This window comes from the organism of the source record quoted next, unplaced genomic scaffold (assembly GCF_019419815.1).
Source record: "Pyrus x bretschneideri cultivar Hongxiangsu unplaced genomic scaffold, Pyrus_bretschneideri_v1 Contig3, whole genome shotgun sequence".
Lineage (NCBI taxonomy): Eukaryota > Viridiplantae > Streptophyta > Magnoliopsida > Rosales > Rosaceae > Pyrus > Pyrus x bretschneideri.
Window position 1 is genome coordinate 6,295,283 of NW_025999612.1, and position 15,324 is coordinate 6,310,606.

The window sequence follows — 15,324 nt, forward strand, 5'->3', positions numbered from 1 at the left end:
ACCTAACAGTGGAAAGGTAATTAACCAATGTTTACAAAGGGGAATGATAAATACACATCTACTTTAGCCTTTTACACACTCTTGTTTAATCATATCCGTTATTTCCGTTTGATTTATTCAATCCGATGGAAAAATTAAGGAGGGATGTGTGTGAAGCTAAAAAAGATGTGTGAATCACCTCTCTTTATAAAAGTTTAGGGAATTGGCTAAACTAACAGTTCAAGGTGGAAATGGGTAAAGTGGTACAAGTTCAGGTGGGTAAATCGACACAAAATTCTAAATAAGGAACGTACTGTAAAATTAGTTAATTAATAACATCAAGTATCAGCTCTAATTAACAACCAATATAACTAAAAGTACATGTGTCATTTGTTGATTGGTTTGGTTAGATATGTTTATGGTGTAATGAGTGAGTTAGATAGAGATGAGTTGGATTGCCACATCAGCATAGTTAGTTACTGTTGTCAATGGTTATAGACTGATGTAATGATCTTCACCCACATTAATTAAAACTGACCATGACAATCCCTGAAAATTCCTCAACTAGCGGCATGACCATGATTTCCTTTAGACAAACTATCGGTATTAAGTTTAATCCAAAGAAACTATAGTAAAGATATTTAAGATAGCTCCATTTGTGGATATTTAAGATTTAGTGTCAAAATGAAATTTCTTTCAATCGGCTCAATACTTTGAATTGGATTTTCAAGTCAAGTCTTCATTAGGTGAGAAAATAATTGCTTAAGAATATATTATCCTTTCACCCGAGATACTCAATTTCCCCATTTACCAATGTCTCTTTCTTGTTAAAATAAAAAAAAATAAAAATAAAAAAAAAGGAGTGAATTTAGGGCACATGACAATATACAACACAAAATAAACACACACGGCCATGCTATCGCGAAATTGTGCTCACAATGGTCACCGTACAATAGGAATAAAAGTTTGAGGACGTATATGTCCACATGAATTCCAGCATTTTAGCTTTTGTGAGTAATATCTTCAATTTGACATATATATGCCACATTCACACAAGTCCAACAGTACGATTAAATACACATGTAGAACATGCATATGCGTACATATACTCCTCCTTTAAAATCTCATCAAATTATAAGTGGACCATAACATGACATATTAGTCACCATTGGCTCCAAACGATGAAGGTTAAATTAGCTTATTCAAGCAAGTTGCCCTTTTACTACAATGATAAAAATGAGTTATGATTTTACCACGTACTTGTCAGAGGTATTTCATCATATGTAATTTCTTCCCTTACACACATTTTAATCTCACCTTTTAATATTGAATCAAATCATGGGTGACCGAACTCTTAAGGTCATTATTTGAAATCTTCATGCTAGTAACCTGCCGGCCATTGTTATTTTCAAGCAATCCAACAAGAAGTCAAACGTAGACCCTCGATCTAACAACCAACTATAAGTCTTTAATTTTTCGTTGTAAAAGCTCCATACTCTGTCCATAAGTTAGCGTCATTACTCATTGGAAATGGGTTACATTTAGGTATGTGATATCCACATATTTTTTTTTACTTCTTTCACACTTTTTTAGTTTTCAGCTGTCAAATTAGATGAATTGAAAAAGATCAATGGACATAAATTAACAAGAGTTGTGTAAGAAGTAAATCCATACACCCCTACATTTAATACGAATCTTCCTCAGTGTTTCGCTCTATATAATATATATATATATATGGGAAGTTCATATCAGCCATGCACAGCACTATCCAGTGGGAGACAATCAAAGGGGATAACACAAGAAATAACTTACCACAAAGCAAGACAAACTATGACCTTCGGCTGTGTAGTACAAGTCTATACAAAATATAAAATAACAGCTGACATGCCTATGTTACCAAATCCTACCCAAGCATCCTCCCATGTGGTCCCTGTTCAAACCCTAGAGGTCCTCTTCCAATATGCTGTCGAACCGCCCCATCAAATTAGTTATGAGGGCACCAGTGTTCCGCTATTAGTCACCCAAAATTTTTATGTGTTTCGTATTTTTTTGTAATGTTTCACGAGTTTGATGATGACGGTTTAGTGATTTTTCAATATTGATTAGAATCTAAATATTTTTAGGTTAAAGTGTTCATAAAATTAAATTAGGATAGTCTATATAATTTTTTATTTATTTTTAAATGTTACTTTAGGAAAAAAAATCATCATAAATTCGTTCTTTAATAATTTCGAACTAAAAATTTAATTTATAAGGGTCAGTGAAGAAAAACTGTTTATGAGTTAAAATGTAAATTTTTTGAATTAAAAATTTTAAACTTTAATCGAAGGGTTGGAGATAACACCAAATGGGTAAAGCATCCACCCTCAATGATCTGTTTTACACCAAACGATTTTCAAGTGCACTTTATGTAGCCACTAGCTTGCTTGATTTACTCGTACACAGCACTGTATACTAGCTCTTCTCAATCCGTCATAATTATAGCTGGTGAATGATATTATCTACCCACCCTATTTTTATCTCTGATAAATTCTTGTTAATTTCAGTTTTTTTAATATCTTCAATTCATTTGAATTACCGATTGATAACTAAAAATAATATGTAGAAAATAAAAAAGAATGTAGAAATAGTACCACGCATAACTGGTGCACATCCTTGTGGATGAATTTGGATCCTCTCCGGAGCTTAAGAAGAGGATCCTCCTGACCAACACAAGTGGGCTGTTAGATTTTCATCCAACGATTATAATTATTATAATTTTAAAAGGACACTCCTATTTGTTACCGTTTAATAAAAATCCAACAGTCCACATATGTTGGTCCGGAGGATCTTTTCCTTGGGCTCTGGAGAAGATCCAAATTCCTGTGGATGTATTTGAATTCATCAGTCAACGGAGGCTTTATTGAGTGCATTAAATAGCATGTTTGTGCAGTCGGATGGTCTCCCTTCATTTAATATATAAACTTTATTATTAGAAACCGGATCCCTTCCTGAGTATTGTAAATTGAGTCTCCTAAGCAAAGAATTCAGATTGTTAAAATTTGATTCATTGGTTACAATTATTGTAACTTTTAGAGTAATTCTTTATTTGTAGCCATTAGATCAAATTTCAACGATTCAGATCATTTGCTCAAAAGGCTCAGTTTACAAAGCTCAGGAGGGAATCCGGTTCCTTATTACTACAATAAATTTAGGTTTTTTTTTAAAAATATTTTTTTTATAAGGAATCCAAGACTAAACCAGTTTAGTCATAACTATAACTTGTTCCACTATTCTTCCTCACCACTTACTAAATCCCGAAGCATAAAGGATTTCAAGGAAACTAATTTTCCATGTATTTTACTAGAGGAAGGAAAATGAAAAATTTCTTCCTATGTTTGGTAACGATAGAAAAATAAGTAGGAGCTACTATTATTTTTTTTTTGGGATAAAATGAGCACTTTTAATTATCAACGAAGAGATATTTATTATTTTTAACAAAATTCTAAACCTATAGAGCCAACTGTTTCACACCAAAAGAGCAACATCCAGAGCAAAGATCCCAACAATTTAGAAGATATCTTAAGAAAAGGTTTTAGCACCCGTATATCCTATATCTTAAAATATCTTTAAAAAATTCATAAGATTGAAGTCACCAAAATGCGCGTTTATCAAAAACCAATTCCAAACAAATAAAAGTAAGCTGGCCTAGGGAGCTTAGGAGTGAGTTCAACCACCGTATACAAATAGACAGACCGGTGAAAGCATAATAAGCATAACCATAATTGAGCACTATCGAAAACAATAAAGCCATTAAACTACGCTCTACTAGTCAGAACATATAATCAGAAATTACCCAGAATGATATTAGTTTCGACACAGTTTTGCTCTCAATAGGAAGAGAGGCCAAGACATTTCTTTTAATCATAGGATTGTAACTACTCCTCCTATCATGGTAGTAGTTTCTATCCACTTCCAAGAGGTTGTAACTGCCTCTTATTTCGAAATTGAGTTCTTTGGTCTTCCCTCCATAATGTTCAATACCGGTTTAAACATTACTAAGTCTAATACCAATGTCAGTCCATTCATTTGTATGTCCACATATACATCTGTAAGTGATAGATTGTTCTTACTCACTCACCTTATGGAAAACTCTTACAACGGGATCATTCTTTTATATTGAGGTCGGTGCAAGCCATTTCCCAAGGTTACTCGGTTACTTGCTAATTCCTAATGGTCACTTGCTATCCGTGCATGTGATTTGTTGTACTAACTACTTCACAATATTATGCAACGTTTTCAATTTTGTCACCCTAAATTAGTAAAGTGGTTCTGGTTGCCTAGAAAAAACACAAAAAATAATAATAACACATGGTCCTTACACCCTTGACTGAGTCCTTACAATATTACCAGAAAAATAAGCACAAGGATTGTCTGCCTTTCCATTTTTGATGTCCTCTCATGCCCTCCTGTTTGTGTGGTCGTAATTAAGCCATGTCAACATTTTATATTACTATTCATTTTTGTCTTATTATCTTCATAAAAATAATAATATGAAATGTTGACGTGGCTTAACCATAACCACACAAAACAGGAAGGTACGAGAGGGCACTGGAAGTGGGAGGGCAGACAATCCTTGTCCGAAAAATAATTGCACGAAAAGACAGGACGAAGGATATATACCAAGACTTATGGATTTGGATCCTCTCCAAAGCCTCCTTACCAACATATATGGACAGACTTACGGATTTGGATTCTCTCCGGAGCCTAAGGAAAGGATCTTCTTGACCAATATATGTGGACTGTTGGAAATTCAACGGCTACAAACATGGGATTACTTTAAAGTTATAATAATTATAGTCGTTGGATTTTCATCCAATGGTTAAATATAAATAGTATTTAACGAAAACTAACTGCATGATATATGATGAACGGTTACGATCACGGAATTCTTAGGATCCAAAAAAATAAAGATCTCACGAGGATCCTTTTCCAATTTTGTCAATCCCTAAATTAGTATCATGGTTCTGGTTGCCTGGAAAAATAAATAAATAATAACAACACACGGCCCTTACACCTCTTGATTGAGTCTATACAATATTACCAGAAAAATAAATGCACGAAAAGACGAGATGGAGGATATATACTAAGGTCATCTCCAATCGAGGTTTGACCAGAAGACTCGTTTTAACCTTTTGACCCTCTAAGATATTAATATTTTAATGAATAATACAGGGCCATATTTGCCTCCGTCTTCAACCGAGGGCCAAAGGGCCATGGGGCTCATTTTAGCCCTGTCACAAAAAACCGTCTTCAACAGAATGCCAAAGGGCCATAACGCCAAACATAATTTATTATTTAAATTTAAAAGCTACAACAACTTAAATTCAAATTCAACAATTACTTAAATTTTAAAACCACAACAGTAACTGGCCCAAAAAACCAAAAAAATTAGAACTTAAATTTAATGAATGGTTTACATATTTATAGGAAAAAAAATTAGAATTTTTAAGAATCTTAAAAAAAAAAAAGGCCCAAAATAACAAAAAAAAAAAACAATGAATACAACGGCTAGTTAGCTAGCCGTTGGATTCAAATTTTTGTTTAAACATTTCTGTCGGTTATAACAGATAAGATTGCTCTAATTTCTGGCCAGCCCCGGGCTGGCTGGCTGGCTACATGCAACCACCCATTTGGCCCTTTCAGATTCTGCAGCCAACCCTTTGGCCCTTTTAGATTTCGTGGGGCTCACGAGTCTTTTGGCTTAGCCCTCGGTTGGAAACGGTTTTCAGGCTATTTTCGGCCCTCTAGACCATTCGGTTGAAGATAACCTAAGACTTATTTTTAAAATAGTTAAAGGATGTGTGGTTTATTTTTAAAATATTCAAACGCAGTTGTGTTGATATTTACTCTATTTATTTATTCTTTTGTTACCAAATAAAATTTATTTAGGATTTTTTTTTGAAATGTGTTATGAACTTATTCACATTTTTCAATTTATCTTATGAACTAAAAGCAATTAGTCATATCAATTTTTCAAAATCATCATTAATTTATCATTTCATGCTAATTCTGTTAAATTTTACATCCAAGCTAAGTTGCACATTACTTACATACGATGAACTGAGGGTTTTCCGTTAAAAAAAAAAAAGAATAACATGCACTCACCTTCCTGTGTTTCGAAGTAAAGATGAGTCAAAATATAGAGTTATTAGGGACCCTCCAATCTATGGTAAAGTTGGATGATATTCTTTATGTGGAAATATCGAAATAACATTTAACACAAGTTATGTGCAATGCACAATACTTATTTTAGATGCTTAACGAAGTTAGAATGAAATGACAAAAAAATGATTTTGAAAAGTTAGTATGAAAAATCGTCTAAAATTTTAATTCATATGACAAATAGAAAAAAGTGTATTGTTTCATATGACATTTCAAAAAAAAAAAAAAAAAAAAAAATTCAATGTATTTATTCTTTGGTTTGCACAACAAGCGAACGTTTTACTATTTCTCCTGCCCAACAGATCATATCACTAGATTTCTTGGCATAAACAACATCAGGAGGATCTTCGGCCAATCCTTTAATTACATCTGTTCTTCGTATATTGTACAGTTAGAAATTATTATAAATTTTTTTATTAAAATTGAATATAAACAATACCTCATAAAAACTGGTTGTACGATATACCATAAACATATGTAATTAGAGGATCCTCTCTCTAAACAATATATGACAATAGTGTTTAGCGCTAAAACTAACAGACAAGGATCCTCTTTGTGAAGATCCAGATGATCAATCAATCACAACCGTTCATTGTACAATCAATTTCGTTATGTACTGCTTATATTTAATTTTAAAATAATTTTTAATTACATAATGTATTATAAACGAACAATGAATTGATCCTTTAACTTTTCATAAATAGGATGCGGATGGGATCCTATTCCAAAACTAACACTAGTCAGACAAAAATAGAGAGCATATAATATAGTTACCAGATTTCAGATAAGTATTGGGCCGTGCAAGCCCCTTAATTGGGTGCCAGATGGACCAAAACCAGAGAAAAGAGATAATAATGGCACCATGCAATCGATTCAACAATAAATTTTTCACCTAAATTATTTATTAGAGATGGGATATAATGCGTACTTGACAGGTGCTCAAAGCCAAAAGTAGTAAAAATTGAGTAATGTTAATAAGATTAAATTTAAAGATTAAAATTACAAATTAAATTATGTGTTACCAATAAAAATGAGTATGTCTATCAACGCTTAAGTAATAAACTAATTATCAATTTCCTTATCCTTTAATTTTTTAAATTAAATCTTCAAATTAAATCTCTCTAGCATTACTCATTAAAATTAGCTCAACAGCAAAAGAAAAGAAAAAAGTATCAAATAGAACACGAATTCGTGCCGTAACCACAATAATTCGATTAAATAATGGCATGTCTTCCAATTTTTATGATAATTTTTGGTCCCTCGTGGTCCTCGTGGTCTGAGGTTGAGGAGACTGAGATTTAATTTTTGGTGAATGAGGAGACTCCAAATGGAGAATTAGGTTGCCAGATAATGAAAATAGAATAAAATAAGGACGTGAACGTGGGGACAGATCCAATTCCAGTGTATCTCGCAGGAAAATGGAGCCATGTTCATACTTTGGAATATGCTATTGTCAATCTCTAGTATGTCATATTGTGTCCAGTATCTTTTAGTCTAGTGATATTATTTTTAAAGATTGATTAAATTATATTAGATTTAATTTATTTTTTATAGAATTGATCTTTGTATTTTAATTTATAATATGAATCATCTTGATTATAAGCTCGAAATTTTATAAATAAATCATCAAGTGTTTTGAGGAAGAACACTTACTTAACCGCCAAAAGGCAAGCTCTTCTCTTTTTTAACTAAATTAAAAAAATTTCGGTATGAACAAAATACAATTCAGTTAACTGTAAAGAATATATAGTAGCAGAGATTAAATTTTTTTATTTTTGTTGTTTCATTTTCTATCATGTTATATTTTTTGTTTATGACACACTCCGATCTGGAATGTTTACTAGGATCCCAAATCGAGCTGTGCTACCCGACATCTGAAAGGTGATGAAGTAATAAAGTGTAATGATATAAAAAATATGAATAAATTTAAACCTAAAAGTGTCTAAATATAAGAATGCACTAGCCAGTTAACGAAAAATTAGGAAAAAACCTCCCAGTGCGTGTTCTGCATCAAAGCGTACCCCAACTCATTTTTTTAAGGTTAAAACTTAAAACAACATAAGATCTTTAAAATACAAGGGATTTGAGAGTTCGAAGCTCACAATGGTGAGATAATTGGGTGAACAGTGATGGTTCTCACTGAATGGGAAGTAGACCTCAAGTTACGATGCCCTGAGCAAAACAGCAGGAGGGAGGAGATGGTGGTCCACACGTGTGGTGCGTTGGTTGTACTTGCAGAGAGGGAGAGCCAACAGAGGTGATGATCATGTTGGGTGGTCCACGGCATGGGTTATACAGAGAGGCTCGTGGAGAGTTTGAAAAATGAAAGGCGAAGGATGAGAGTGTTAGAAGAGAGAGAAAGAGTGTTCGAAATAAAATAAAATAAGAAATATGAGAGAGACGTCTGAAATATTAGGAGGGAGAGGACACGGGGGCGTTGAGGAGAGGAGACCCATGCGACTGGGTCCCACGAACACAGACAACCCAGGAGAAAAAATAATAAAATAATAAATGTTAATCTGAAATAATGAATTTACTAAAATACTCTTCTACTTGGTAGTTTCATAAAATCTTCAATGCAACTCCGATTTCGATTCCGTTTGCGCATACGCGTATGTATCGTCGAGTAATTTAAAAATACACTAAATAGTAGCTCGTACATGTCACGAAATGATGATCAACAAAAGTCAACAGTCTTGCCACTAGAGCGTTTTCGTCAAATCACACTATTAAAATTTATAAAATCGTAGAATTAAGAATGGGTTGTCACAGTTCATCTTTGGATAAAACACCCTTTAATTTAATAGAAAAGTTGACGAAGTTAACGCAATGTCCACAAGTACAACACAGGCCTTAATTCAAGGACAGAGCAACTATTAGTAGAGTTCAGGGACCAAAACTAAACTTATGGTATAGTTTAAGAACATTTGCTACAATTTAGCCTAAAATAAGCATTCAATCATCTAATTCGTACTTTAAAATATGTGATTGTCAGTCTCAAATATACGACCATGTGTTAACTATCCTTAGTCTAGTGATATTACTCTTTTTAATTTTAAAAAAAATGTCAAGATCCGATCCCTTGAAAAATAAAATAAAACCTAGGGTAAATTACACTTTACCACCTCAGGTTTGGGGTCGATTTCAATTCCTTACAACATCTTTAAAACATTTCACCTTCACACCTCAAGTACTATTTTATTTAAATATCCGTTATATTTTCCATTCATTGATCCGTTAAAAACTGACGTGGCTACCACATTTGTGCCACTTGGTTGCCAAATTTATGCCACATGACCAAAAAATAATTTTTTATTACCCTATTGGAGAAAAAAAATAAAAATTGAAAACCCATAATCTTCATCCCTTGCCTCCCTCCCTCCTTGCACCTTTCATCCCTCCCTCGCCACGCCCCTTCCTCCCTCCCTGCACCCTTCATCCCTTCCTTGCCATGGACCAAACATTGCAAATCCCTACAATTCCACGTGCCATGGCTTGAAACAAAACCCATCAAATCCAAATCCAAAAACCCATTTTAAAAAAAAAAAGAATTAAAAAAAAAAAAAAAGTTCAAACCCAAAAACCCATTCCCCTGACCCTCCTCCACTCTCCTCACTCTCTCTTGAACCCTAAACGCCCCAGATCCAAAAACCATTTCACCCGCCATAGTCTCACAGCTCCCACCACCGCCAACAATGGCAGTGACGGACTTTTTCATCGGCGAGATCACGACGGAGCTCCTGAAAAGTTTATTCACCATCTCCCACAAGTCATGCCACAGCAGAGGAACTCAAAACCTCAGTCGATCAGCTCCTCCCCATAATCCAAGAAATCAAGTACTCCGTCGTAGAGCTACTGGCCGAACGGTAGTTCCAGCTTGATCGCATGTCGAAAGTTCTCTAGAACTGCCTCGACCGCATGATTTTTAGGAAGGAGGATTTGAGGGTCGGTGGAATTTGTGGGATTGGGTTGCAGGGAAAGGGGGAGGCACGGGAGGGTGAAGAGGGGTGGGGTTCTGGGTTTTCAGGTTTTTTTTTTTTTTTTTTTTTTTCAATAGGGTAATAATAATTTTTTTTTTGTCACGTGACATAAATTTGGCAGCCGCATGGCACAAATGTGGCAGCCATGTCAGCTTTTAATGGATCAATGGATGGAAAATGTAACGGATGTATTATATTGAAATAAAATAGTACTTGAGGTATGAAAGTGAAATGTTTTAAAGATGTTGTAAGGAATTGAAATCGACCCCAAACCTGAGGTGGTAAAGTGTAATTTACCCTAAAACCTATATCTAATTAAGTAAACAAGGCCTAAATGTTAAATTGGTCCCTGTGTTTACTCCTTTGGCAATTTAGTCCTTGTACTTTTAATTTGGCCTATTTCGTCATTATGTTTTACTCCATTAGTCAATATGATCATTTTTATTCAATAACTATCAAGTTTTTTTTTAAGGTGATTTTGTATAAGATCAATATAAAGTTACAATATATCAACAATATTTAAGTTAATTATAAATAGATCAATCATGTATTATGATACTTAAATGCATTTGAAATAAATAAAAATTACAAAATCTGCCATTACAGTTGTCACCCACTTCAATTAACACACCCTTTCTCATATTTTTATATTTGGGAATAGGTCAATACGGATTTAAACACTGCAACACAATGCGTGTTTCCTGATTCTATTTTTTACATTTGGATTCAGACGCTGCATTGCAGTGCCGTTTCCAAGTTCCTTTTTTTTTTTTTTTTTTTTTTCAATCACTCATCGTGCGACTCTTGATTTGTGTATTTGTTTCTACATTAGTTTTACATTTGGATGCAGACATTGCAATGTAGACACTGCATCTGGTTTTATTGGATTTAGACGCTGCATATGGTTTTATTGGATTCAGATGCTGCGTAAGTGTCCATTTTTTGTTTCCATCACTTACACACCTCATAATCTTCACACCTCACGCAACTCCTAATTTTTGCATTTGGATTCAGACACTGCAATGCAATATTTGTTTCCTAGTTCTGTTTTTTACATTATTTGTACTTTTGGATTCAAAATGCAATGTCTGTTTCATGATTTTATTTTTTACATTTTAATTCAAACAATGCATTGCAGTGTCTATTTCTTGGTTCATTTTTTTTCTTTCTTTTTTTCATTTTGATTCGAATACTGTGTTGCAGTGTCTGTTTTCTGGTTCATGTTTTTCGATCAAACCCGAATAAATAGTTCTCCCAGAGTCTTCGACCTCCGCCCTCACCCATCTCTGCCTTCCCCTCAATATGAACCCTACCTTCACACTTTTATCAATCGCGTTGCCTCCAGCCATGTCATCTACAGACCTACCACATTCATCGCTTAGATCAGCACTGCAGGCTTTCTCCGTTGATCCGTTCCCTTTAACGTCCTCATGATTGGGGGTTTTTTATATTTATTTATTAAAATTGAACTTTTTCATTTCATTTATATGAGTTTTTATATTTATTAAATAATTAGAAAATTGATTAATTAACGGTAGTTTAATGGCATGGTCTACATTAGCTAACGGAGTAAAACACACATGAAGATCAAATTAGCTAAATAAAAACACAAAAATTAAATTAGCCAAATGAAAAGCATTTTTAAATTTTTTTTTTTAAACGATATATTTTGTTAAATTAGATGTTAGATTAATCACCATCATGCAAGAGTTCAACTCATTTCCACCATGTTGTAAGCTAATACACAAAAGTCTAGTGCCACTTAGTACTATGATCTAGTGATATTCCTTTTCACTTATAGAAGATTTTAGATTCGATTCTCGCCAAATACGAATTCGACCCACATTATTATGGCTGCCAACATGAAACTTAGCTCATTCTCTCGCTATAGCCACCATGTTTGTAACGTTGGCACCAGTGGCCCGAAGTCCAAACTCTGCAAGCATAAAGCCAGGCTTTGGTTCCCCTAACCAAATCGTAAAAGCCACACCACTCACTGAAAACCTCGCTCTTTTAGTTTCTTGACTCTCTTCTTCCACTGCTCTGCTTCTCATTCTCCTCCTCTATTTTGTTACATAAAGTCCCCTTCTGTAGCAAAACCAAATTAGGGCAAATACTATGGAAGAAATCATGTCCTCATGTAATCCACCCAATTTCTGCCGAGAAACCTCCTCCAAATTTCAACAGAGCCTACAGTTCATAATTCAGAACAGGCCTGAGTGGTGGGTGTATTCCATTTTCTGGCAAGCCTCCAAAGACAGCATTAGTGACCAAGTTTCCCTGTCGTGGGCTGCCGGCCATTTCCAGAACACTCGCGATCACTTGGAATCGAAAAGAAGCAACCGAGTGACCAACAGTTACCAACCCAAATTTGGGTTCAACAATGTGGGGAGAAAGAAGACGATTAACCGGGAAGTTGAAGCTCTTTTGCATGATGACATGGTGGATTTGGACATGAGGTTGGTGGATCAGGGAGATGTGGCTGACAATGAGTGGTTTTACTCTTACACCGTTTCTTTAACCCAGTCATTCTCTGCAAGCCACGGTAATAATAGTGACAATATTCTCGGCAGGGCATTTGGTTCTGGTGGGTTTGTTTGGCTTGCAGCTGACCATGAATTTCAATTTTATGAGTGTGAGAGAGTGAAAGAAGCAGGAATGAATGGGATACAAACTTTGGTTTGCATTGCAACTCCTTGTGGGGTACTTGAACTGGCCTCTTTGGATGTGATCAAAGAAGATTGGGGTCTAGTGCAGTTATCAAAGTCGCTGTTCGGATCAGACGGCAACATCAACAAGACGCTCTCAAAGCAGACCAGCCATGACGGCAATGTAATTGCTCCTATCCTAGAAAATGGACTGTTTTCAGCAGCTGAAAAGGAACTCACCCGACAAGGTATGCACCAAAAACTATGTTAAATTCGAAAGTAATTCGTTTTTTGGTACTTACCAAATACCAAATTACAGTACTTAATTTGTACAGTGTTCGAACTTGATTGGTTATTTGTCGATATTACCAAATATTGATCAAGCTCTAAATGGTCAATGGTTTCGAATACAACTTACCAAACAATTTTTTCCCTTTTGGTCATTCACTAGGTACATATTAGTTGCGTAGGTCGGTTAGTGCATTATACTGCGTTTGCCTACGTGTATAATCTTAATAATGTACCTAATTTAACATCGAGGTGCAATACTTTTATTTTTTTCCAGATCGAGGTGGTATAAACGAAGCTGCACCTATCAATCTAGGACGGTCGTCACCGGAATCACCTTCTGACTCCGTTGACAATTTCACCTCCGAGAATACGGAGAGCATGACTCGGACAAAAAAGCGAGGGAGATCATCAAACCATGGATCTGCAAGTAGAGAATCACAATTGTTGAACCACGTTGAGGCAGAGAGACAGAGGAGGGAGAAGCTCAACCACCGATTCTATGTCCTCCGGTCAGTTGTTCCCAATGTGTCCAAAATGGACAGGTCCTCTTTGCTTGCCGATGCCGTGGCGTACATCAATCAACTCAAATCAAAAGTTGGGGAATTGGAGGTCAAAGTCCAAGAACAACCACAAAAACCTAAAGCGTGCAATAATGCAAGTAACAGTCTTGATCACCACTCTGGCCAAAGCACCAGCTCCAAAGTCGAACAGCGTCATTGTTCTAATAATAATGATAGTAATATTATTAGTAGTAATAACAATAATAATAATAATAATATTAATAGTGATAGGGGAGCTGCTGCGGTTGTGGAAGTGGATGTAAAGATTATGGGGTCAGAAGCCATAATACATGTTCAGCGTTCGGATCAAGGTTATCCATATGCTAAGTTGATGAATGCACTCAAGGGCCTTGGGCTACAAGTTTACCATGCAAGCATCTCGAGCGTGAAAGAGTTGATGATTCAGGATGTTGTGGCAAGACTGCCTTATGGGTTCACTGGTGAGGAGGCATTGAGAAATGGTATTATAAAAAGATGGTACCGTTAGAAACTATAAATTTATTTTATTTAGTTTCCTTTGCTATTGAGGACAATGGTTTTTCGTTGAGTAGTGCTTGTTGTACCTCAAAGTCAGGTGTAAGTTGTCCACTAGGAAGATGGACACAGGAGGTCCGATCAAAAGGATCAGTTGACAAATTTTTTTTTATTTTTTATAATAATTGTAATAAATGTTTTTAGAACAAAACATAATAATAATGATAATAATGGTAAAAAATAATAATAATAATAAATTAAAAATGAATTTGGAGTTGCTGTCAATTTTGGTAACTACTATTTTTGCTGCTAATCGATGTCATGCCAAATAAGAATTGACAATTCGGTTAAAAAACACTGCTATTGTTTTTATTTTATTGTTATTGCTTCCTCTTCTGCTACCTCTCTCCTCGGTCCCAACACTACCCGTTTTGTGAAACTCACCAAATCCAATTACTCAGTTTGGCTTTGTCAGATCAAGCCCTTTCTCGCTGGCCATGATCTGTAAAAGTTTGTTGACGAAGCTCATCCGCTACCTCCTTCTCACATACCCGATCCCAAGCACAACCCGATCACCCTTTATGGATTCAACAAGATCATCTTCTTGTTAGCTATAATAGCAGTGCGATTTCTGAGACTATCGGCTATGAAACTCCCACGGAGATTTGGGGGTGTCTCCAGAGTCACTTTGCCCAGCATTCCATTGTTAGTGAGACGAATCTTCTCGTCTCTGGATTTCTATTTTTAGATTAAGTTTACCTGTATTGTATGTTAAGAAATACCAAATATAATTAAGCCAAGAATCTTACCACATACAAATTTTTTCTAACCTTATAGGGCTCGTTTGGAAAATAGGGAATCATACTTCTACACATATCTTGCTATCTGTCCTGAAAGTACTTTTACTCCTGGTCAATGGTCCTCAGAAATACTCATCTTTTTCGTTTTTTAATTGGGTTTGATGTGGTCCGAAAGGCCTAACAAATCCTTTTCATGGGGGTTTGAAGGGGTCCTAAAGGCCCAACAAAAAAAATGTTTTGTATATTTCTTCATTGATTGAGTTGGGGAAAGGGCCCAACAAAGAAGCTCTAAGTTTTTTTACAGTAATTGGTGCTTTGAAATTCTAGTGGGTTTTTGTGAGGGATAATACTTGGGTACTTAATAGTGTGTACTTAATTTTTTATTTTT

General features: G+C 35.1%; 1 protein-coding gene across 1 annotated transcript; it reads left to right on the forward strand.

The window, feature by feature from the left end:
* The first annotated feature begins 11,960 nt into the window (after nt 1-11,960).
* Nucleotides 11,961-14,231, forward strand: LOC103949320 (transcription factor MYC2-like). The gene is made up of 2 exons (XM_009360439.3): nt 11,961-13,059; nt 13,377-14,231. Exons 1-2 carry the CDS (start codon nt 12,282-12,284, stop codon nt 14,147-14,149), a joined length of 1,551 nt encoding a protein of 516 aa, XP_009358714.1. The 5' UTR covers nt 11,961-12,281; the 3' UTR covers nt 14,150-14,231.
* Nucleotides 14,232-15,324: the final 1,093 nt, after the last annotated feature.